Genomic DNA, 26,496 nt, shown 5'->3' on the forward strand with positions numbered 1-26,496 from the left:
CTAAACAGAATGTTTAACTATGGATGTAGCCCAATGTTCATTTCCTTGAATTATGTTAATGCACTCTTTTGTCTTACTCCTACTCTTTGGGGTCAGGAGTATTTTAAGTATTTGGAAATTAAAAGGGGGAGAATTTTCAGCGCTCACTGGAATTCCTTCCTGATACCATCCTATGTTTTTCCGTTTTATTATTTTCATTTGCGACTTCGTATTCTTTACTATATTTTCTTTGTTTTTTTGTTTTTCCTTGACTTCAGTGATGATACTATATTTTCTAAATCCCCACGCCTCTACCCTGGCAAGAGGTATTTTTATCGAGGCTGGCCCCCAACAGGGCTGGAACTCATTTGGGTTTATCTTTTTTTTTTTTAATGGTAAAGCTGGAGGAGGGGCTAAATTGAACAGATTGTGTGTGCTTCGGAGGGAGGGGGAAAGAGGGGGAGGGAGAGGGAGAGAGGGGAGAGGGAGGGAGGGGGGAGGGAGAGAAGGGGGAAGGAAGGAGTGGGGGGGACGCATGCATGTGAGCATGCATCCCAGAAGTGGATGTGGACACCAGAAGATGACATTCTGGAGGAAGCTCTCCCCTACCAGAAGACCCCAGCATGGAACTCAGGTCATCAGACCTGCACCTGGTGAGCCATTTCCATGACCCTTGGTCAGCTGTTGAAGTTCCCAATAAGGCACAAGGTTGAAAACAAAGAAGCGGACCTGACAACTCCACTCCACCGAGTTTCTATACAGGCACAGCCCTAGTCTCCAACACTGTGACGTCAAATGGCTGTTAAAACTCTGCGAGCCAAGAGCAAGCAGCTATAAACAGATTGAGTAGATAAACACTGGGTCAGGCTCATGATCTCATCTGGCAGCCCTGCTTATTTCCCATCCAAAAGTTCCAGCTGGGTTCTCATTAATCAGGGCCTTCCAACTACCTTGAGCAATAGGCTAAAGAGAAACCAAGGGAGAAAATTTCAAAAATGATAAGAAACATACTGACGTGGTGCCTAATGGGGGTAAGGAAGACTGAGACAGGCCATCTGGAGACTTGCATTTGGGAGAAGTTTTGTTTAGTGGAAATAATTGACCCAGCTCACAAGCTGTATAAATATTAAGATCAAAAGTCCTAACTTCCACAGCTGTCAGGGAAGCCTGTGCACAGGAAACAGCACAGCAAATGTCTGACCAAACCCAAAGGCCATCTTCACGCTGCCTGGGATTCCTCTGGTACCTGGGTATCCGGCTGTGCTGAAACACCTGATGGCTAAAAAGGTATTTCCTGGCGAAGGTAATGTTACAAATACTGGTGATGTTTCTATTAGCAATTTCCCTTAACACTTCAGAACAAAGTGCAACCTCACACAGACGAGGAACCCGCCACAGGACAAATGGACTGACGTCCCTCAAGTTAAAGATTATGTGAAAGGCTGGAATCACTGCAGATAAATAACTGGTCACTACAATGTTTGCTTGAATGCCAGAGCCATGAAGACTTCTTGATACCATTTTTGGCAGAGAAGGTCAGCCTGGTCTACGGAGTGAGTTCGAGGATAGTCACGGCTACACAAAGAAACCATCTTAAGGGGGGAAGGGGGCAGAAACAATCCAGTGTCCCTCAACAGATGAATAAATAATTATGCCCATAAAATGCAGTACTTACAGAGCTGGCAATACAGGTGAGTCAGTCTGGGCAAGGACCAGTACTTCTTAGTAGTTAAAGAAAGGAAAAAAAAAGTGTGTGTGTGTGTGTGTTTTAAAAAAGTCGACAAAAAAAAAAATCTGCATATATCATACCAAGGAAAGAGGAGCCAGAAACACAAAGAGAAAAAGAGAAACATGTCAACATTTATGATTTGTAACTTCAGGCAGCTAGGAAAGTAGACTAAAGGTGAGCAGGAACTGGGCGCAGGACACAATGTCTTTCTGCTGGGCAATGAAGGTTTTAGGAAATAGTGAAACTTGCACAACCCAGTGAGTTAGTGAATTATAGGTGCAAAGACTGTTCAAATGGCAAGGTTTTGTGCTAACGTAATTTCAAAATACTTAATGAAAACGTAATCAAAGCCACTGAAATTTATGGGGCATGAATTATTACAACAGAATTATTTTAAAGCCAAAAAAAAAAAAAAACCCTGTCAATCAGAGATCACACAGATCAATCACATTCAGAGAACCCGCAAAGCACCACCCTAGGTGAACTGAGATAAAACATACCGTTTATCAATCAGAGAAGACGGAGATCAATGAGTGCATTCGGGGAGTACACAGACTACCTCACTAGCTTAACTGAACGTAAACAGCGACGGTGAGGTGGATTAATATATCATCAGCTCGATTCTGTCAGACTTTTCCAGTTCTAGAAACCATGTAGGATAAGGGGAGGAGAGACGCCCGATAAACGGCAAGTACTTAAGGGCCACTCATTTCCCACACCTTCACGGAACCCAGACTGAGACCCTGCTCACCCTAGTCCTCTCCTTCACGGAACCCAGACTGAGACCCTGCTCACCCTGGTGCTCTAAAGCCCTCACTGCCATCATCATTTATTAAAACAAGAATCCGACCAGGCAGCGATGACGAGGGCGAGGCGCGCAGTCACTCTAAAGACCCTGAACAAGCATTCCATGCTGCTCGTGGGCTTCACCCTTAGGCCTGTGTGCCTCTGCTAACAATTTCCAAACTGGGATTCTCACTTAACTGGGCTACCCTCGGATTAGCACTTTACCTTTCAAGAGCACAAACACATTCTCCAAGTCATGATCAGCTTTCTCATCCTCTTCCGTGGGCAGGGCTAACTATCCATGCGTGCTGGGCAAAGCAGGCTAGACAGCTCGTTGTTGTGTTCAGAGATGAAAGATGTTCCTACTCGTGTGAATAATGGAACCATAGGCAATCGAAAGGGAAATCTGGGCTTGAGTGGTTCAGAGCCGAATTTGGGAGCTTTTCCTACAAAAGCAAAATATACTCCTGTCCTCTAGGGGATCATGAACAACCTCGGAGCACAGGTCAGTGCTACCAAACAACCCGAGGACACTGTCCCGCAACACTGTGCGACCCACTGGCGCTCAGGCTGGATGTGGCAGGAAAGCCAGTGGCTGTAACAATCCATGGCATGTCTGGGAAGGCTGACGCTAATGACTGAATTAGGCAGTGACCAAGAGAACTAACAAGGAAAGCTGCAAACGTGGAAGTGGCGTGTGACGGTCGACTATTCTATACAAGGCACTTTCTGGATCAAAGTTTACATTTCTCAACAGTGGAACCAAACCAAATATTACACCACTTAACCATTCTCCAGGGATCTGAGGGAAGGCTTTGAAAAGAGCCTCAGCAAATGACACAAGGAGCATTTTGCAAGAGCTGTGAGCCGTAAATGTTTTTAACTCATCGATCACAAAAGAGGAGCCTGAAAAGGCCCAAGGGGTCAGCACTCAGGAAGATGAACAGTAGCTCAAGGTGAAGTACACTGCCATGATGGGCCCGTTTTCTCTACAGACAGGGTGATCAAGCTCCACAGCTGTTTGTCCTGGACAATGGGAAGCAACAGTCTATAACTGCCTCATGCCCCAGAAGTGTGGCGAGAAGCCAGGATGGAACAGACCGGACTAAGATGGAGGGTCCGACTTTGGGTCACCTCCTAGCTCCATCCACATACTATTCTTACTAAACCGCTCGCTCATCCCCCTGTAGGTCTGTTCCCCTAACTGTACTGTTGCAGATGTTTCTAAGGTGTATGGAAGCCTAAAAGCTACACATCAAGAAACGGCGGGAGTAGTGCCTTTAATCCCAGCACTCAGGAGGCAGAGGCAAGGGGATCTCTGTGAGTTTGAGGCCAGCCTGGTCTACAAAGTGAAATGTGTTCCAGGACAGCCAATGCTACAGAGAAACCCTGCCTCAAAAAGCGGAAAAACAAAAATACTACAACAACAACAACAATCACAGCACCATCAACAACAAAGAACATCAAGAAAGAAGTGAGCAAGATATTTATTTACAAGTCACCCTGAGCACAGCAAGCCCAGGCTCACTGACCACCCCCCCCCACCCCATGCTCCCTCCTGGCCCCACAACACACACACACAAACACGCAGAGACACAGAATAAGGTTGCTACTATTTGAGGGTTTTTGTTGTTGTTGTTGCTGTTGTTTTGTTTTTCGAGACAGGGTTTCTCTCTGTGTAACAGCCCTAGCAGTCCTGGAACTCACTCTGTTGCCCAGTTGGCTTCAAACTCACAGAGATCTGCCTGCCTCTGCCTCCTGAGTGCTGGGATTAAAGGAATGCACCACCACCACTCCACCCTCTTCTGAGGCTTTTAGCAATTAACACAATGATTATGACTACGGGACAGGACGCTGCTACAAGAATTGCTGCCAGGGAGGAGAAAGGAGAGCCGGGCACAATGATATTAATAAACCAGATTCAAAAGCTCGGTGTCCTGGAGCTCACTGGCACGGGACAAATGGAACGCCCTTGAGCACCAACAAAAACGGAAATGGAGTGTGCTGGGTTCTACTCGGCATGGCAAGGGATGCTCACAGCTTGACTATTGCCTTTATTAAAACAGTAACTTTGTTTATGAGTTAAAAACCAAGATTAACACCACCACCATACCCCCGGAAGTGAGGAATGCTGCCTGCTCACTGACGGTATCACTGCAGAGGCAGGGGCACCAGAAATAAGACCCAGCACCAAGAGCTGCACTGGCCATTCCTTCCTTTTCAAGAACAATTAAGTCTGCATGGTTAGAATTAAAAAAAAAAAAAAGAAGAAAAAAAAGAAAAGAAAAAGAAAACCACGGCCTAACAGAACTGGTAGTTTTCATCTTTCATCTAAAGTTTAGTGATATTGAGAGTATTTTGCTTATATCAATATAAAATGCAAATTTATACTATACATTTTGTAGAGGTGGCAACTGAGTCAGGGCCTTATACATGTTGGACACACGCTTTCACTGAGCTCCATAAATTATAACATTACAGTATTCTATAATGTACTGTGCTTCATAGTCTAACGCTGGTGCTCAGTAAATAACTGGTTTACAGGTTGTCCTGTAGAAGGCAGTAATTCTGACCAGAGATCACTCACTCAACACAGGAAAAAATATACTGAAATCCTAAGATCCCGGCAGGTGCTTAACACAAATATATTTTGTTTCAAATTTTAAAAACCTAGCCGGGCGGTGGTGGTGCACACCTTTAATCCCAGCACTCGGGAGGCAGAGGCAGGCGGATCTCTGTGAGTTCAAGACCAGCCTGGTCTACAAGAGCTACTTCCAGGACAGGCTCCAAAACCACAGAGAAACCCTGTCTCGAAAAACCAAAAAAATAAAAATAAAAACCTCTCAAGATTATGTCACTATTACAGAGTCAAAGTTCAGAAGGCTCCCTGGGGTCTAAATAAGTTGAGTCTCCAACGTACAACTTTTCTTTCTTTTTGAGAGTGTCCCTCTATGTAGTCCTGGCTGTCCCAGAACTCGGAAGATCCGCCTGCCTCTGTCTCCCAAGTGCTGGGATTAAAAACATGAGCCACCACTACCCAGCCCATACTGAGGTTTTATGCCACGCTGGAGATCAATGCCAGCGCTTCCTGTGCTCTGGGCAAGCAACAGGGATACAGCCCAGCAACAACTCTAAAGAGGCAGGCACTGCACCTCGCCCCTTGTCTGTCAGACTATTCAAACAAAGGACCCAGGAAGTAGAATTTCTCTCAAAGTCTCATAATGGAAAAGAAAAGGCTGTGTTCTCGGTGCCAGCAAAGGGAGACTGTATTTCCAAAGAGACTGCAGAGTGCTGACAGTGTGTGCCACCACCCAGAACCAAGACAGTGAGGGCACGGAAGCTGGTTGAGTGGACCTCAAGTTTAGCAGGACTTCTGAGTTGTGTACACCACCTCTAGACTGCTCCTGAAAACTAAACCACATATCAGAACTCCGAAGATGGTGTTTGGTGGGGGATCGTTGATCTTCCTTGTTGTGTTCCATTTCCTGGTGTGGCTACACTGAACAAACCTTCTTTCTCTGTGTGGTGGTAATGGTCTCCATAGGCGCACATATTTAAAAGCTTAGGGAGCAGCACTATTTGAAAGGATTAGGATGTGTGGGATTGTAGAAGGAAGTATATCACTGGGGGTGGGCTTGGAGACCCAGACTCTCTGACAGCTGCCTCCAGTGTGCCTTGCTTACCACTTAAGATAATGGATTAATCCTCTGAAACTGTAAGCAAGCCCACAATTAATTTTTTTTTTTAAGAAATAAGAGTTGCCATGGTCATGGTTTATCATGACTAAGAAATAAATTGGTACCAGGAGTGGGGTATTACTGTAGATTACAAAAAACCAACAACAAAAACAAAACAAAAAACCCAAACGGTTGACTGCTTAATCAGACATCCTACTAGGAGCATAAAAGATAGTTCTGAGAGTGGCTTGAACTGTGGGGGCCCAGCTCAAGAGGTTTCAAAGGTGAAGAATTTGGCAAAGACTATGGGAACTTTTTTTATAATTTATTTATTTATTATGTATAAGACATCCCTTTCATGTATGCTTGCCAGAAGAGGGCACCAGATCTCATTACAGATGGCTGTGAGCCACCATGTGGTTGCTGGGAATTGAAATCATGACCTCTGAAAGAGCAGAGAGTGCTCTTAACTGCTGAGCAGTCTCTCCAGCCCCACCTATTTTTTTCTTTAACGAGAAAGAAAAAAAAAAAAAAAAAAAAAACTACCAGCAGTTAAATTGAAAAACATGGGTTAATGGCACTGACGAGACTGAAGAGAGCCAAGTACTGACTGTGTTATGTGGTTATTAGTAACCAATCTTAATGCAGCCCTAGAATGGAAAGGAGGGAATTGGACCACAGAAATACAAACTGTGTAGTTTGAGGAGAAAAGGAGCACCAGGAAGTGTAATTAACGGGCCTAAGTTCAGTGCTTGAGGAGAGAAAAGGTTAAAGAAAAGCCTGATGCTAAATGGGATAAATTGAAAAGCAAGACCTCAGGGCAGGATCCCACCCAGCTAAGCTTCAAATTCAAGGGAAGTAAAGAAAACCTTAAGCCATGAAGGAAATCACCAACAATGAGAGTGGCCCTCATTACTGACTCAGTTACTGAGTGCTCAGTCACCAGGGCATGGGACTCCTTTAAAGGATTTTAGAAGGATTCAGAGATGTGGCCTTTGGAGGAAGTGTGTCACTAAGGGCTGGGATTTGAGGTTTCAAAAGCCCACGCTAGTCCCAGTCTCTCTACCTGCTGCTTGCAATTCAAGATACAGGTAGCTCTCATCCCACCATGTACCCCAAAAGGTGATCATGAAACCTCGGAAACCAATCAACTAAAAATGCCTTCTAAGAGTGGCCGAGGTCTCTTCAAAGCAACAGAACATTGACTAGGCCTCTGTTTCACTATTACTTGTCTCTTTAGTAGCATGTGGGGGACAAGAAGCCCATGAAACTTGTTAGGGCTGCTGCAGCCCAGGCTTTGACACTGAGACCTCCAGTAACACACGGGACTTCTAATCTACAGGGATTTTACTGTTTGCCATTGCCTAAGAAAAATGCACATAATCAGAGCAGTGCACACTTACAATCAGCACAATGCACACAATCAGAGCAGTGCACACTTACAATCAGCACAATGCACACTTACGTTCAAAGCGTTCTTTGCAGCTTCTGCTTCTGAGCGACTGTCGAAGCTGACAAAACCTACAGGCTGAGGGAGAAAGAAAAAAACATCAAGAAAAAGAAAACAGAAATCACTGGCCATCTTTTCTCTAGGTCAAGGGTGGTGTCTAACTGAGGAGCTAAGATAAAGAAATGACCACAGGCAATGGGTAGAAATAAGAAAGCCAATCCCAAAGAATCAGGACCTAGTGGCTTAACCAAATTTCTCAAGTGAATCAAAGGGACGGTGAGGGCAGTTCTTCAAGGACACAGCCAAGAATTTAGAGAATTGCTTTTTTAAAAAAAGAAAAAAAAAATCAGAAGTGCTTGGAAGGTGTGAGCAGCAGTGACCAGGGGACAGAGGAGAATCTGGGTTGGAGAGACTCTAGTTTCCTAAATCAAATTCACTGTACCTCAGCTTCTTCGTCTTTTAAAATGCAAAGAGAAACCGAATCACCCTTTGGTTCACTGTAAGTGCAAGGAATATAATGACACAAAGGTAAACATCCCTGTGTTCGCACTGCACAACCGAAACTACTAAATAAACCTTGCCACCAAAGCCATGCCTTTCCAAAGAGCTCAATTTACTCAGGCACGGAAGGACACTGCTCAGGGAAATGGGTCCCTTCCTTTATATCTTTCAATGTGTTGGCTGCCTCCAATTTAGTTCATTTCTGATACAGCAGAAGTTAGGGGACTTGGAAGTGTTCAGCTTCAAAGGTAAGAAATGTTTAGCCAACCTCTGAGAAATAAGAATCCCAGGGCCATGAGTTTTCTCCTCTTCATTCTACACCTGCTGTGGGTTCCTCTGTGTTTTTACAGGTTCCATGCAGATAATACGTCTATAAACTACAAATATTCCATGAAAAGGACTACTCAATAATTGTGCGTAGAGCTGGAGAGATAGGTCAGTGGCTAAGAGCTTTGACTGCTCTTCCTGAGGACCTGGGTTTGATTCCCAGCACCAACATTATGGCTCACAACTGTAGGTAACTCCAGTTACAGGGACTAATCCTTCTTCTGGCCTCCATGGGCATTGAATGGAGACATAGCATAAGCAGGCAAAACTGTCTGTCTGTCTATCTGTAAAACAAATAATAAACCTCAAAAAATTATGACTCAGAGAATTTAGATGATATGTTTACTGAAGAAACAAATTAGTTTTACTGTAACTCTGCTGGAGGCACTATGACTGTACCTTCTCAATCTCAAAGCTTCCAATCTAGACTGTGGAATTATACACCATTTTCCTATACTAATTCCCAATCAACTTCACCTTTAATTTTGATAATACATAGGTCAAATCCTCACTGAAACAAAAGAATACTTATTAGGCTTCATTAGCAAAAGGTGATTATTTTTATAAGTTCTAAATTCTTACCTGTTTAGATGTGAGTTTTATAAGAGAACCCTCATAGCCCTGAAAAAATAAAGAGCAGAGGTTTAGAAGGAAGGGAGCATTACAGTTTCATCTTCCTCAAGTAAAGTGATCAACTATGTTGCCCTTCTCAATGCCTCCAAAATTAGCTGGGGACACACATTACAGACACGGACATAAGACGTGGCGTGAGTAGTTCAGTATAGAATGCTTGCCCAACATACACAAAAGCTTAAATTTAGCCACCAATATTGCAAAACAGAACAAAACAAAAACAGATAACCATATGAACACTACCAGGAAGGGCTGAGCAGGAGACATACGGCACTGTGAGCTCTGCTTGCTTACTGAAACAGCCGCTTGTCATAGTGGAATTGGATGAGAACATGAAACGCCTCCCTGTTTCTATTCCCCTCATCCGCAGAAGCTGATGGCATTCCTGTCTTTCTCTAGTTCATTTCTCTTGTGCTTATTTCCAGAAACATCAACAGCACTGACAGGTGACAGAAGGGGGAATACACCAATTGACATGAACAACCACTACAAATATCAGTGTACGGACAGATTTGCAGAACAGGCTCAGCTGTGCTGGGCTGAAATTAAGAGGGTTGCTAGGGATGCTCTGACTAGGAAGACCTGACCTCAAGGTTCGGGTTTCTGGTCAGGGTGCTGGGGCTGGTTCATTCTCACTGGTTCATCTTCCCAGCAGAACACTGAGTTACCAACTAGCTACTGTGAACGTTTCCAGCCAAGGCTTCAGTGCTGCCTCTGTCTACTGTACAAGGGGCACTTTCTCTTAGAAATCCCGGAGATTTAAAACCTTGAAGGCCCCAGATGCAAAATAACAAATGATATGCCATTCACATAGAACAGTACTAGCAGGGTCATACCATGCTCAAGTCACTACAGGAATCAAATGGTTTCTCTGCTGTCACCGCTACTGATGCACTATGGGAACGGCTATCTTTCCCGGCTCACACATCAACTCCGCTGGCATCTTTGGGGGTTGTGTCTACCTGTTGCCTGAGCCTTTCTCCTTCCCAGCCCTTGTGTTTTCTGTTGCCACGTCCTTACCAAGCTGAATCCAATCTCTCAATTGTCTTCTCCAAACAGGTTGGTCTTGAACCAGAAACCCCCATCTCTTAATCAGCCTCACCAGGCTTCGGTAGCCTTCCTACTACAAACAAAACCTCCCTTAACTCACAGGTTTTTAATTCATGCCTTCCAGGCCACATTATAGCCTCCAAAGGCCAACTTTCAGGTAAGGTTAAGCTCACTGTTAAAAGTTTCGATCCAGCACCATTTGGTCTCTCTAAAGCGAGCTCACTTCCATAGGAACAACGGGAAACTCCACCACACAGTTCATTAACCAGCAGTTTCCCTTCAGTTCACACAAAGTTAGCCAACAACGTTTGGTTTTGTTGAACATTTATGGCTTTTGGTGTGACTTATTCATGTCCATACGGAACTGTCTAAAGCACTATGCCAGCCAATAAAGCAACACCTGCCAACAGGGCTCAAATCATAAAGCTGCATTTTAATACTAAGTTATTTATACCTTTTTGGGGAGGGTGTGATGCTGGGAAAAATCAAGCCCAGGGCCTTATACACATTAGGCAAGTGCTCTACTAGAGAGCTGGTCTATCCCCTGACCCACCTCGGAACTCTTACAGTCTGCACTTAGGGGCATGCCTCTAACGGAAGGTTCGTAAAGCTACCGACAGGGACTGGGGAATGCTGGGGCTGGTGCCTCTCCATAGCAGTGAAAAGAGTCTTCTGAACTCACTACCAGAGACCAAAGGACAATGTTAGACCATCGTCCCAAAGAGACTGTGTATCAGAACTCTGATCTGAATTTTCTTTTGTTTATTAACATCTTTAAATAAAACTATTACAGGGCACTTCCTCCAACATTCTCCCCGCTCTAACGGCCACAAGGAAACACTCATCAAGTACCTTGAATGGTCTGAAGAGCAGGTAGAGCTCCCGGGGTTTGATGTCCAAGGGCAGACCACTGACAAATAGGGTCCGGACCTAGAAAATAAGGAGACAGATGAGCAAGGGTGTGGAAAACCCACAAGCTATCTCTCACCCTGAACCATCGGATCCATGACGCCTCTCACAACATCCTTTCTATGACATGATAAATTGACTCCCTATATAATTTTAGTATTAGTTTAAACCATGTCATAAAGACAGTACATTTTCTACACTTCTACTCCAACCACAGCAAAAGACATACTTGAAAAGAAAACCATAAATTTATGGTTTCTCCTGCTTTTGTCTCTTGTCCCTGCGCCCCCTGACGGTGTTAATTACCATTATTTTAATAAGCATGAAAGGGCTAAGATTCTATCAAGCACCTACACAGGAGCCAGCAGGCACTGCTCTGCTTCTCTCACTGGCTGCTGTTTTTTCTGTGTTCCATGACTCAACCAACACACATACCTTCAAGGTACCCACTAGGTGCCAATGACCGAAGTCATACAGGACATGTGTGTAAACACGCATGATGGAAGACACGGAGCGCAAACTATGTGCCTGATGCCTACGAAGGCACACAACACCGACAACGTGCTTCTGGCGGAAAATCCGAGAACGCGAGTTAGCAGGTGTGGATTAATTTCTGGGTGTTTTATTCTGTTCCATTGGTCCTCCTGTCTTGGGTCTTATGCCAATACCAGGCTGTTTTCAGTACTGTAGCTCTGTAGTATAGTTTGAAGTCAGGGATTGTGATACCTCCAGAAGTTTTTTTTTTTTTTTTTTTTTTTGGATACAGGATTGTTTTGGCTATTCTGGGTTTTTTGCTTTTCCATATGAAGTTGAGTATACTGTTCTCTCAAGGTCTTTGAAGAATTTTGCTGGGAGTTTGATGGGCATTGCATTGAAACTGTGCTGGATCTATTTCTAAAACTTTCCATGGTTGTGTACAGAATCAAAAATCAGTATGGTCTTTTTATTGTTCCAACACAGCGCACAGGCCATCTGAATGTTCATACATGTTCTTATTACATGGCAATCTCAGAATTCGGACGGGCTTCTTTAAATTATTCTGAACATCTATGCTATGTCTTTAAAATGTAGAAATTGTTAAGTTTTCACACCACACACACCTGACACACAGTAAAACCATCACAGCTGAGATAACATTACCATTTTCCTCATGCCTCCCACACCACCTACCCTTTTAGAAACAGGTCTCACCACTCAGACCAGGTAGACCCTGAACTCACTGAGTGCTGAGCAGGATTACAGATGTATGGACTGCCATTTCTGCCTTCACATCTCCTTTTCAGCCTGCCTCTTCCTCCAGCCCTGCCCCGCCACCCTAGGCATGGCTCTTCTGCTATCGGTGCTGGTTAGGATGGGTTAATATGCGTCCCAAAGTCAAAACGGAAGCACAGAATAAAAGCGCTGAGTTTGTCTCCATTCATTCATATTAACATAAACTTAGTCTCGTCCATACTGTTAAAGTCGACCCAAAGTCCATCCCTTCTCACTGCACAGTGTTCTGTTATGTGGATGTACTAACCCATAAACCTGTTGCCACAAATAGTAAGATGATTTGACTAAAAACAAAATCTCTCCTTCCACTCTTTGTTCTAAGGTTCAGAGCACTGCAAACGCTCGGAGTGCTTGGAACAATGCGTGCTTTGCTGTTGTTGGATGGAGGAGTCTAAAACAGTCAATCAGGTCAAGTTTGTTGACCAAACTTCTTATGTGGTCCTCATTTCTTCTTTCATCTTTGCCACACAGAGAGCTCCCGAGGAAACGGTAACATTACTGACAAGCACGTTAGGGGACTCTACTGCCCACTATGCCGCCTGCCTTTTCATGGGGCAGACACTCTGACCAGGATGACCTGGACAAGAGAGTTAACCCTAGCTTCAAGTTCTTCAAGTACCCACCACACCCCTAACCCTGTGCTGTGTGCGGAGTGGACTGAAGATCTGTGCGGGAACAGCGGGGTTTGCGGACCGTCTGTCTTAAGGTTATATCACTGGTCCAGCGCTGCAGTGTGCTGCTGGTGTATAGTGGGCGTGTTTAAGGAGTTCACCCAAGCCATTAACTAACACTTCCACTACTGTCTGAAAGAAAGAGGTTTTATAGACTTGCTAAGCAATTGACCAACAGAACTCACTAAACACCCAGGGATTGTGACCAAAAGACAACAATATACTTGAGGTCTATCTAAAACACAATAGTATATTATACCAGCAATAAAAAAAATGTGCAAAAAAAAATGTGCAAAAACAGGGTGTCGAGATGGATCAGGGGGTAAAGGCACTTGCCACCAAGCCTAACAACCTGTGTTCTGGAAAGAACAGTTTCTACTCAGGTGCCCTCTGACTGCCAAATGCAAGTACTCACACACACATAAGTGTGCACTGTGTGCAAGGAAAAGACAAACTTTGCTCTCAGTACTTAGAGAGGGAAACTGTCCTTTATAGATACCAGGGCCTAGCTTAAACAACTGGACAAACTGTATTGCAAATAATATTTCGGGTCTGTGTGGCCAGGAAACAAACAAGCAGCCTCAGCCTATGGGTTACTAAGTTCAAGAGTAGGATGGTTTAAAATCTTTTCTAGTCACTCCACATTTGGTTAAAAAAAAAAAAAAAAACAAAACAGTCTCGTTAAAAGAGGAGGAGGGAGAAGAGCAAAGAAAGAAAACCCAGAGAATTAACAAGGGAAGAATAACACCGTAAATCTCAGTCGTGCTTCTCTGGGGCAACCAGAGAAAGAGTCAGAGGATCTAAGACCCATCTCAACGCCACAGGTCAGCGCATTGCAACGTCCTGAATGTGCAGGGTCTTTCGTAACTAAATCTGTGGAAATCAGAAAGATCTCCTCGCCTGCAGGGAGCTTACTGTCATAAACTTGACAGTCACCCACAGCAACAGAAAACTCAGTCACGTGGTGGCCCAGCTGGAACCAAAGAGTGAGGACAAATACTCCAAAAAGTCATGCGTGTCCCCCCCCCACACACACACAACGCCACGCTCGGATAACAAACAACCACGTGAACTTACAGAGGGGCAACCCTTAATTTCCCAGCTCTGTCTATGGACACGGATGTGCTGGGGGCACTGTGCCTTCAGAACACACCTGCTCATCAGGCAGGAAGGGGCATTTTTCAGTCAAGGACAAAAGAAAAGTTCAAGAGAGTGAAGCTGCTGACAGCTATTTCCCAAAGGGGTTCCAAAGGACTCCATGGCGGTGACTACTTCATTTTTGCCCCAACGAGGCTGGAAGAACAAATGACAGCATACTCCACTGTGCGGGGGACAGATGGACATCCAGGGCTTAGCCACCAGCTAGCACCACAGCTGGGCTTCAGATAAAAACAACCGTGTATCCTTCAGTAAGACTGTCGCTTTTCCACTGGGGAAACAGCCTATTTAATAAACCTGGAGCTTGCCTGGGCCATTACACTGATAGCATACTTTGTAACCAGGACCCATGGCGGCGCATCTCTCTTTAGCCAGCCCTCCGTAAACTTAACATTCTCTAAGTTTACCTTTTTTTCTTTTATTTTTGACAAGGTCTTACTTATAGCACAGACAGACCTCAAATTCACAACCCTCCTACCTTAGCCTCCCAAACTGGGACCACAAGCATGACCAACACACTGGGATTCCATGGGTCAGATCTGCGTGTGCACATGCTCACGTGAGGAGTGGGTGAATACATGTGGAGGGCAGAGAATTTCTAGGCCAGCCTGATCTAGAGAACAAGTTCCAGGACAGACAGAGAGCTACACAGAGAAACCGGTCTTGAAAAGCATGCTGGGGGTGTGGGATACTCAGAGTCACTAATTTGCACATTTAAAATGGTTAACTAGATAGTCATGTCTACTGACATGAAACAAGCCCATTTTTATGTCATGCTCTAAGATAGGAAAGACACTGGGGGTTATATCAAGTCATCCACACATCAACAACAGAGGAGGGGGGAACTTTCCTCCACCGTACATGGTAAGTATGTGTGTGGGGGGGGGGTATTGCCTCCAATTTCCTCAAAAATATAAAGGCGGGATCCCCTCAGCCCCCGGTTTTCCTGTTCATCCTTGATCCAGAGGATCAGGTCTTACCTAGCAAAAAGCAACAATTAAAAACCTGACCACGTTTGTGTAATAGGGCTCACTTTCAACTTTGACCACAAGTCTGTGTTTCTTTTTGCTTTGTTTTGTTTTGTTTTGCTAGGTTGGCTTGGAACTCTGTAGCCGAGGGCAACCTTGAACTCTTGATCCTCCCGTTTCCACCTCCCAAGGGCTGTCATTATAGGTGCGCGTGTGCTGGTTAAGTCAATGTTTCCTAACATCACAGCTAAGACAAAAACATACCAACTAGAAATGGTGCAGGGCGATCCTGGTCTCTGTCAATAGGGTCTTGTCTTCCTTAAGACTAGTCCACTCCTTGGTTCACTCTAAACAGACCAAGAGAGGCTTGGCTTTAGTGAGACAAGGAGACTCACTCAGGCCTTCCATCTGAGCACTGGGAAGGCAGAGGCAAATGGATCTCTGGGAATGAGGCCCTCAGATCTACACGTGAGGGCTAGGTCAGTGGGGGGGGGGGCGCTACAGAGGCCATTCTGCAGGGGAGGGCTTCCTCTTTCTGTGATAGGCCTGAGGTGATCTGTGACAAAGGTTCAATACTCTACTGAAAACACTACAGAATCAGGCAAATCAAGAGGCTCAAACCTGACTGTTCTTTGTAAGAACCATGAAGATGCCCAGAGCATCATGGGTAGGCATACCCAAAAGGCACCAAGTAGGAAAGATGTTACTAGAAAGAAGCCACGGGTGCTGTCCCAGAGTACAATCGTGGCGTTGGCGGGTGCACCCTGGCCAAAGAGTGGGGCTGGACACAGGGTCGGTGGCCAGAAAGCAGAACTGAATTTTTGTTGTGTATACTTAAAACTGCAGAGAACATGCTGAACTTAAGGGTTTAGACAGGGAGTCTCTGGTCATTGACCATATCCAGGTGAACAAATCACTTAAGAAGCATTGTTGAACCACAGTTCATGGCTGGATTAACCCAAGGTGAGCCCCACCCCAGTTCCACCTCCCCACCCCTGAGCTGATTGATCCTCTAAGCCAGAAGAAGCAGAGAGAGAGAGAGAGAGAGAGAGAGAGAGAGAGAGAGACAGACAGACACATCGGAGAAGAGAGTGAGGACACAAAAACAGGGATAGGGATAAACTGCGCAAAACAGATGCAAACAAGTACGCATGCCTTTAATCCCAGCACTTGGGAGGCAGAGGCAGGCGGATCTCTGTGAGTTCGAGACCAGCCTGGTCTACAGAGCTAGTTCCAAGACAGGCTCCAAAGCCGCAGAGAAAACCCTGTCTCGAAAAACCAAAAAAAAAAAAAAAAAAAGAAAGAAAAAAGAAAAACCAAAAAACAAGTAACAGAGTTCACAGAAGCCAAGTTAGGATTTTCCATTCTGTGAATACTGTCTTTACCCTATTTGTCCATCCTGCATATATGTATGGGTAAAAAGATGGATAAATGTGTATGCAGAGAGAGACAAAGAGAGACAGGGACAGGTAGGCAGACAGTACAGACAGACAGACCCCTGTAGGGTTCCAGGGCTGAAGTCGGGTAGTCAGACTTGGCGCAGGCACTCTTACCTACGGAACCATCTTACTGGGCGTTTCAAACCGGGGCAGTTTCTAAAGCTGTTTTTCCCCAGTGGGAAAGAATTTTCAAAACTCTCTGAACCTAGGGGCATGTGAAAGATTCCTTTAGAGTGGACGTGACCTGGCCCGTCAGTGACCTCCGGAATCCAGCGTGCCAGCTCAGCTCTGGCTGGAACACGGATGGAGGAGATATGTGCGGGCAGAACAGCCCTCCCTGTGCCAGAGAGAATGCATTCGAATATGACCAAATAAAGACACAACCGGCAACATCCCACATGGGCAGCTCTGTCGTGCCAGAGCTTCTCAATCACTCTTCCAAATGGCCACATCTAAGCTGTGACAATTTATTTGGATCCAGGGGAAGAATTTTTAAATCATCTAAACATAATAAAGGACGTCAGCAGAGCGCTGACACAGCATATACAGGCACAGAACAAAATTATGCCCATCAGAGAATCAGATTTTTTGAGTGTGGCCACTACCATAATATCACCCTAACTGATGTGAGGGTCAAAGGTACATGGACCCGGAGAAATAAAAACGGGCCTGAATTCTGCACCTCTCGCTCAGCACTGTCCAAGGAAAGAGCGTCTGGACAAACGGCCTGTATAACCCTCTGGTGATCTTTTGCTGTAACAACCATCTTTTTTTATTTTTGTCTAAATAACTTCAGTCTGTGCGCTGTGGGATATATCCCTTATTACCACATTTCAATTTGATGAGCGATGCCATCTTACATGAAAATAGTAGTAATGTTTAACGAAGACCAGCTCAGGGCGGTGGTTCTGGCTCGCGACTGTAATTCTGTTATCCCAGGGGCCCGAGGCAGAAGTGACAGCAAAAGTCTGAGGCCAGCATGGTCGGCTTAGCAAGGCTCTGTCACTTCAAAAGGGACTGGGGATGTAGGATACATTAACAGACCAAATAACAGTAAAAGGCACATCTTTAAAACACACACTGCAATACTGCTTTCCTAACCTCACTGTAAAGCACTGCGGACAAGCACAACAGGCCTCAATTCCTCCCGGTTACACAGAACAGAATCCCAAGCAGCTTGTCCTCCGTGTGCCACACCACAAACCTTCCTTCCCCGGGCTCCTTCATCCTGAAAGCCGCTCGGCTTGCTCCAACCCTCTCCTCTGTGCCCACAGCACCGGTTTGCGCCACTGCGGGTTCTCTAAGCTTCACCCCCTGGTCCAGTGAAAGGAGAGCACGCACTGCATCTTCCTCACCTACCCTTTCCATTCTGAAGCCCCGCTTTACGGATCAAGGTGTGTGTGTGTGTCTGGTATTTATAGAGAATACAGTATTTGGAGAAAGGTTTAACTGACCGCTATTTAAATCATTTCATAAATACCGTCAGGATTAGGAAAAGGCACTCTATTAAAAACAAGAAATTCAAACGTATAAAAATCAATCTACCTCCCATCCATTCGTCCGTCCGTCCATCCATCCAATCCATCCGGGTGGGATCTTTCTATGCAGCCCTGGCTGTTCTGGAACTCTGTAGACCAGATTGGCCTGCCTTCTAAGCCTCAGACTAAAAGAAACATGCCAACCACCACACCCAGCTGTGTATAAATTTCAACAACCTGAAAATCTCAAACCATATAGGACAAAATTTAATCGTGGCTTTGTGTGTGGGAACAATAGATTCAGCGGCACGTCAGGCAGCAGTATCCCGTATCTGATATTCATCTTTCTGCACAATGTCAAGATACAAGGGTCACTCTCATCCACAAGTACGGCACAACACAACTTTGAGTCTTTCCTCTTGTTGAATTCATGAGAATGGGGTTAGAATTTGAATTTCCAACATTCCAAACTAAGTAATGTGTTAAAGGCTGAGCCCCCAGTACAGTGATCAGAGTTGGGCTTTGGGGAAGGACTGAATGAGGTCTGTGACATTCGTTTCTTAACAACTGGGAAGTGCAGAAACAAGGCACCGGGGCCACTGGGGGCATGTCCTAAAGGCTGAGCCCCCAGTACAGTGATCAGAGTTGGGCTTTGGGGAAGGACTGAATGAGGTCTGTGACATTCGTTTCTTAACAACTGGGAAGTGCAGAAACAAGGCACCGGGGCCACTGGGGGCATGTCCTTTAAGGTAATGTTGCCCTTGACTTCTTCCCGGTGCCAGGGCACATCTAACTTCTTTCATGGGCTTCCTATCTTAATGTTCCGCTTTACTTTAGGCCCAAAAGCAATACAATGGCTCGAACACAGCCCAAACCCTTTAAAACCATGAGCCGAGATAAATCCTTCATCCCCTAAACTGTTCTTGTGGATACTTTGCCAATGATGAAAAACTGACTGATACCAATAACACACTTCCTATTTAATTAGGAAATGGAAGACTGGTTTCACTTCTTGAAATAACTACTTAATGATAATTTATCTCTGTGGTTACAGCACATCCGAGAATTAATGTAAATAAAAGGGCTGGGACAAGAGACAGCAAATTACTGCTGGACAGAGAGGCACACTGTAACTCCAGCACTTGGCTGGTGTAAGCGGAGGAGCTACAAGAGATCTCCCAGGAGAGAGGTGGAAGGGGAGAGAGATAGGCTAGTTGGTTATATATAACCCTTCCCTATATGTTCATATCCTTATGTATTCCATACATCATTTCCTATCTTAGATCTTATTTTCGCTGCAAGCAAAATGAGCATTAACACATGGCACGTTTGTAACACTTTTCAGAGAAATAAGTACGAGATGATGTACTGACACACATTTTTAGTCTTAGAAAAATGATACTGCAGGGACCCACAAAACCCGAGTCCGTGTGTGAGGACAGATGAGGTCCTGAAGTGTGTGGGCAAGGCCGTGTGGAAGACTGACGACGCCTCAGACCCGTGGGAAGCTGGCCTGTCTGGGTAAGCACCAACATAGCACACTGCCAAATCTTGGACACCGGTGCTGAGTCTTCAAAAGCCACATAAAAACATTCAATTACATCTCTACCCCACTTAGAGGAGACTGTGCCCCTTCAGCTTCATACTGCTTAGTCACGGGGCTTGCTGGAACGGTGGACGTTCAGCCAAGAGTGAATCCCACACAGGGAGAGAATTAGTTGCAAAGACCTAATTTTTATGAGGTACTTCTGACTTATTTGGGAAACCACTCTATCTGGTCCTAATCTAGTGAAATCATGAACTTTCATATCATTCTCATTTACTCTTTACAGAGTATGATGGATAAAAGAAAATATTCTTCTGGAAAAAGCTCCCCTAAATTTCTGAGAAGCTAAAGGTCTTCTCAGCTTCTCAGAAGCTGTTTTATTATTTTGTGTGTGGGGCTGTTTTATTATTTTATTTTATTCATTACTAAATGTACTGTAATAAGAGAATAATTCTTCTGAGACACTTCCTAAATTTCTAAGAAACTAGTTGTGCGGTTTGTTTGGGTTTTTTTTTGGGGGGGGGGTTGTTCTTGTTGTTGTTTGTTTTGTTCCAGAAAGAATTTGAGAAGCAGATCATAACCAACAGGCAGCTGAGTAAGCAATTTAAACTCGAGCAGGACTAGTGTCATACAGAATTTTGGAAACCAGCCGGGCGGTGCACACCTATAATCCCAGCACTCGGGAGGCAGAGGCAGGCAGATCTCTGTGAGTTCGAGACCAGCCTGGTCTACAGAGCTAGTTCCAGGACAGGCTCCAAAACCAGAGAAACCCTGTCTCGAAAAACAAACAAATAAATAAATAAAAGTATAGTAGGGGCATCAAGAATTTTGTCTACCAGAATTAGAATATGATTGGGTAGGCCTAATGGGGCGTAGGCAAGAAACTGCAGGATGCTGGGTCCTGGTGGCACAGCCTTCAACCAATCCCAGCATTTGGGAGGCAGAGGCAGATGATCTCTGTGACTTCAAGGCCAGCCTGGTGTACAGAGTGAATCCCAGGACAGCTAGAACTCTTACACAGAGAAACCCTGTTTCGAAAAACCAAAAACCAACCCCACCCCACCCCCAACAGAACATGCATGAGTAGTCTCAAATATTAATGTACATGAGCTATTGAGAATAAAGATGCCCAGGGCTGGTGAGATGGCTCAGTGGTTAAGAGCACTGGCTGCTCTTGCAGATGACCTGGGTTCAATTCCCAGCATGCACATGGCGGTTCACAGTCTGTAACTATAGTTCCAGGGGACCCAGCACCGCTCCACAGGTAAACAGACATCAATGCACAAACAAACAAGTAAGTAATTAAAGCCACAGAACTGTAATGCCAGGCCTCAGGAATGTCGCCAGGAATCACTGTTTAATTAAGGGCATTAATGACACCAACACCAGCGATCTACAGAGCATACACTAAGAGAGAGTCAGAAGGACATGTTGGGGACTGGAGAGATGCCTGCACGGGTAAAGGAACTCCGCACAAGCATGAGGACCCGAGCAACACCCCCAGCTTCCACCTGGGGGAAGGAGAGTCCTGCAACCTGGCTTCTGACCTCCACTCCTGGCGTGCAAGCCTACATGCAAAATAGATCAATGTAAGACATTTAAGCCTGGGTGTGGCTGCGTCCACCTGTAAGCCCAAATCTGTTAGGGGAGAGACAGGGATCCCTGGGACTTGCTAGCCACCAGGCCTACCTTCCTATCTGGTGAGAGAGAGGCCAGAGATCATCCACTTGCCCTGGCCACCGTGGGCTGGGAATCAAGGGTGTGGCCACCACACCAGTTCTCACAGGGAGACCTAAACAGAGCTGCAATGATCAAGTCTATCTTGTCTAGATAAATGCTAGGGAAGACTACCCAACTACCCAAGGTTCTCTCCTGTTCCTCTCCCATTACAGCTAGCATATTTTGTTCCTTACAAGTCTGATGTCTCCTCTGTAAGTGATAACACCTGGTACAACCATCTCTGCGCAAACATGAGGGGTTCATTCCTCCTCGTTGTCCAGTCTGGATTTTATGGACACTGGTTCCTGGCCGCTTCTGATGACTCTAAGGGACACCCATATTATCTTCATGCTAGCCAAGCACTAATGGATCATGGTCTAACTCGGTACAATCCCAGGCATGTTGGGCTCTCCCAGGGAGGAAGGGTAGCCTTGCCGAGGCCATTTCACAGGAAGAACATGGAGGAAAAGCACTTCACGGGGAACTGCGTGTGTGCTCCACTGCCAATGCCTCTGACTACTGCTTCACTGAAAACCGTCGTCTGCCAATATGACATCTTACTCGGCATACTGGCTAGAATACTGGGATGGGCACACAAACAGAAAAGAAACACAAAACCCTGTAAGTAGTTAGAACCAGACTAACTAAGGTCAGTTCTTAGAAAAATGCTCTCACTGACTCCTCTGGCAAGACGGCACAGGCTTGAACAATTATTAATTTGATTTTAAAACACAGACGGGCTAAATGCCTCCCTGTATAAAACCTGCCTCCCAGGCCTGAGCAAATGTCCCCAGCCTCTCACTTGTCCCCATTCTTCACAGAGTATCCATCACCGAAAGACAGTTTCCTGCTGGGAAACATCAGAAGATGGCAGTTTTCCCTGAGAAAGACTCTGGACCCACTCACACTTTCAGAGTCAGAAATAATGGGTGGTATTCCCAAGAGGAAACTGGGGGAGGGAAGGGGAAAGATACTAATCTATGTATCAAAATCTCAACTCAATTCCTGGGCAAAACACTCTGGCTTTGCTTGACAGACAACCTTCTCATGACCTATATCAAAAAAACACCCACTCCACACTGAAAGACAGCTCAGGCCTACCTAATCAGCAACAGTCCTGGCGTACAGACCCTGTCAGCAGCTGAAGAACTCCTGATACGCATCATTCTATACATGAAGCTCACTACAAAAAGGAGCAAGCAACGGCAAGAACATAACCCAGAGATTTGAGCTTAGGGGAGAATGAAAATACAATCTTTCCAGCTAAGGGAACAGAAACGGCAGGTGGGCTCCAAAGACACAGGTCTGAACTGTGAAAGCCAGCTTGTGGAAGGAGGACAAGGAAGGATGAAAACAACCAACCAAATGGAACAGGGTGCGTCAACACCAGGTAGGCGGTGCTTACTTGTAACCCCAGCACTGGGGAAGCTGATGCAAGGGGGGGGGGGGGTCATCAGCCCCCTAGGCAGCCAAGGCTAGAATGAGACCCAGTCTTTAAAACCAAACAGGTTAGAGAGAGGGCTCAGTCCTCAAGAGCACCTGTTGCTCTTATAGAGGAGCAAGATTTGGTTCCCGGTACCCATGCAGTTTCCAGTTCCAGGGCATGTGATGCCCTACTTTGGCCACCATGGGCACCAGGTACACACATTTTGCATATACATGCATGCAGGCAAAACATTCATACATATAAAACTTTTTGAAAAGAAAGAAAGACAGCAAGTAGGGACGGGGGTGGGGGCAGTGTTCTGCTCTGCTGTGGCATCTAGGGTCTGCTCAAAATCCTCGTTTGTTTTGGCATGAGAATAATTACTCTGCCTCTGGGATTGTATGTGAATGCTTTGTCTGCACCACATGTGAAAGCCTGAAGGCGTCAGATACCCTGGAATTGGAGTTACAGACAACTGGAAGGTGCCACGTGGGTGCTGGGAATCAAACCAGAGACTTCAGGAAGAGTCAGTGCTCTTAACCACTGAGCCAACTCTCCAGGCCCCTCCCATCCATGTATTTTAAGTATTAAGATAGGCTTTAAGCAAATGGGAAACAAAATAAAAATTATAAAGTATCTGCTATGCTGTCTTTCAATCGTGCAACTCTGGAAAGGCATGAGTCTCTCTATCCCACACCTCCAGCCAGAGGCCACCACGGAAGAACACCCAGGCACAACACAGAAGTGCAAATGTGTGCTCACTCCCCCAGGGCCCCTCCCCTGAGGTCACTTTCCCATCTTCTCCTCAAAGTCAAGTTCTGGGTAGGGGAGTAGAAGCAAACACAACAGGTTAAAACAAGCTGAAACTAAGTCTACCTGACAGAAAACAGCAAATCCAGAGTCCACCCAAGCCCACTTCATGTTGGTTTAACTAGCCAGCACGCAAAAGATTACATATTTTGCCTTTAGAAGATAAGGTTCCTTTTTTGAGACAAGAGATCCTGAGCTAGCCTTGAACTCCCCACATAGCTGAAAAGAATGACCTTCTGACCCCCTACTTCAACCTGGGACTCTAGGCACGAGCCAACATGCCTGGTTTTAAGTAGCAGGGATCTAAAGGAAGGTTTAACTCATGCTAGGGAGTCACTCTACCAACTGTGATACATCCCTTAAATGGTAAACTTTCAAAGAGTAAAATGCCAGCCTTTAATCCCAGCACTCAAGAGGCAGAGACAGGCAGAGCTCTCAGAGTCTGGTCTACAAAGTGAGTTTCAGGCCAGTCAAAGCTAAACAGTGAGACCCTGTCACCTTGCTCCTGGGTTTTAAAGTAGCTAAGTATAGCAATGTAAATTTACATAGTTTTGCGAGGTAAAATTTTAAAATCCATTTTCCCACCCTGCTTTGGAGAGGAAAGGTTCTTGGGAGAAGGAAACCATGTGTTTCTTTATTTTGATGTGGCAACCTGTCTCCCATCCGCGTCCTCGGTAATAGCTCTCCTTGTTTAAAAGAGAGATAAACTGTCCCTTTAGAAAGGGTTGGAGCCCTGTCTCTAAACAGGACATCCTAGTTGGCTGAAAGTGTCACTAAAAGTAAATTGTAATTTTTCATCTTTTTCTGCTGAAACCAAATCCTACTCATAAAACTGGAGAATCTGGTCCCGAGGGATTCTTTCTCTAACAATGGAAAAGTACTCGGAGGATGGATGCCTTAAGAGACTGGGGAGCAGAAAGCTTCAGGCCTGCCTCAAGTGTCAACTGAGCAATGAATCGCTGAGTGTCAGTGTCCAGCAGGAGAGGGGGGGACAGCCTGTCTGGGTCTCCAGGTGAGGCAGGCTGTGGGAAGAAGACAGAGGGAAGTCACAACGGTGAGGACAGGGGACATCACTGAAGCTGCCTTCGGGATAGCAGGATACAGGGCTGAGGTAGAAAAGGAAGATCATGTATGACAATCTCAAAGAATAAAAAGTTTACATATAAGGAAGACATATTAGAGTTCATTTATAGACTATAAAGTTGCCGGGAGGTGGTGGCACACGCCTTTGATCCCATCGCTAGGGATCTTTTTCTTGAGTTCCAGGCCAGCCTGGTCTACAGAGTGAGTTCCACAACAGCCAGGGTTACAGAGAAACCCTGTCTCAAAAAAATAAACAAAAAAGAAGATCTATAGAGTTTATTTTCTGTTTTCCACTCTCTGCTCTTCTTTCATCTCAGTTAAACACGCCACAATGGGGAACGGTGTCAACAAATAAAACTAAAAGTCGTGTCCCTGACTGCCGCACACACCGGCCGGCACTACCTGTCATCTCTCAGCATTCTGGCTACGATGTATAACGAACCAATCCTTGCCTTTCTAAGCCCGAGTTCTAGGCAGGCAAGCGAGCCAGAACGACCATCTGAGAAACTGAAGCCTTCCTGTGGCTAGAACTAAAGCTGGTTCTGATGAACGTAACAGAGATCGAATAAACATTCGACCAAGCACTTTGCTGCACTCACTCTTTATTTCATCCTAGCCCCGAGTAGGTAAGCAAATGTGTGTTTCTGCTCTTGTTTTACAGATAAGAAACCACCAGAAAGAAAAAGCCAAGCGAGGCACCTTGGACAAGACATCCTCACTCCTTCACTGGTACCCACCACCCCCGCACTCTGGACCCTTCTCTATGTCCTTCTGAAGTGTCACACACCACCTTCTTTTTCTCTGTGTCTATTTCCACCTACGGAGTCTATCACTACATAGGACAGCCACCTCCTGGACTTTAGAGGCAGCAACCTAACCAAGAGGGGAGAGACCAGACTGGGAGCTGGTTTTAACAGTGGTCCTATAACGAATGTCGGCACACACTGTTAATCCCAGCATTTGTAAGGCAAGTGGGTCTCTGTGGGTGAGCCAGCCTGGTCTACACAGTATGCTCCAGGACAGCCACAGAGACCCCATTCAAAACAAGAAGCATTGAAATGGGAAATGCTGGCCCTCCAGCCAATGGTAGGAGGCCACAGGAGTCAATCACTTTGAGGTCAAGCTGTGGAGTTCATTTTTGGCATATCCAAAAATGAACACATGGAAACTTCATGCAAGCTACATGTTACAGGAAAAAGTACCAGGCACAGGGGTTACTTTTCTAATATTTGCCCAACATCCACTAAGTTAAGTTCTAGCACTTTAACTAACGGGAAGTAACTATGAGAATGTTGTCTAGAAGTAAACACGGCTTAATTTCTGCAGGGGCCTTGCAGTTGTCAGGCACCTTCCTAACTTCTGCTGATCGCTCTGAGAAGCATGCATCCTCACAGGAAAGGTGGGGGACCAATAGCAGTGAATGGCCCTCCTATACACTGCTAAGACAAGAAAGCAAATGCACTAAGAGTCTTTAGAACGCTCCTGTTTATATGAGAAGCGTTTATAATCCATCATCCAAAAAAAGAAAAAAAAGGAAGAAAGAAAGAAAATGAAGTATGTGGCAGTTACATTAGCAGTACTGTTTGGAAATCCCCCATAAGTACCATGCAGCATTTTCTAAAAAAGAAAAGAGTAGGAAAAAAAAAAAAATAACTTGAGGGCAGGAGATGAAACTCGGTCAGTGCAGCGCTAGCCAAGCATGCAGAAAGCCTGGGTTCCATTCCCACCACTGTATATACACCGGGCCAGGTGGCCTAGGCCTGCAATCCCAGCACCAGTCTGAGGCAAACCTGGAGACCCTGAGTCCAGCAGTCACTGTTGGGCCTGGAGGACAGCACAAGCCATTCCCTATACCAACACGATTAAGCGGGTGGCGCACGGAGAA

At 45.4% G+C, this 26,496-nt stretch overlaps 1 protein-coding gene across 10 annotated transcripts in view; it reads right to left on the reverse strand.

The window, feature by feature from the left end:
- The window catches only part of Rbpms (RNA binding protein, mRNA processing factor), a 138,534-nt gene that overhangs the window by 65,693 nt on the left and 46,345 nt on the right, over positions 1 to 26,496 (reverse strand). For 9 of the 10 annotated variants that reach the window (XR_007592578.1, XR_007592579.1, XR_007592576.1 and 6 more), the window contains exons 2-4: positions 10,985 to 11,062; positions 9,032 to 9,070; positions 7,637 to 7,699 (exon numbers count right to left, since the gene is read on the reverse strand). The exons of the other annotated variant lie outside the window; for it this stretch is intronic. Coding sequence is in view for 5 of the 9 variants with exons in the window: in XM_050146707.1 (XP_050002664.1) it covers positions 7,637 to 7,699; positions 9,032 to 9,070; positions 10,985 to 11,062 (180 nt within the window). In the remaining 4 variants the exon portion in view is untranslated. The remainder of the gene's footprint in view (positions 1 to 7,636; positions 7,700 to 9,031; positions 9,071 to 10,984; positions 11,063 to 26,496) is intronic. 10 annotated transcript variants of the gene reach the window in all.

Source organism: Alexandromys fortis, unplaced genomic scaffold (assembly GCF_014885135.2).
Source record: "Alexandromys fortis isolate MF-2015 unplaced genomic scaffold, M_Fortis_MF-2015_v1.1 scaffold_55, whole genome shotgun sequence".
Classification (NCBI taxonomy): domain Eukaryota; kingdom Metazoa; phylum Chordata; class Mammalia; order Rodentia; family Cricetidae; genus Alexandromys; species Alexandromys fortis.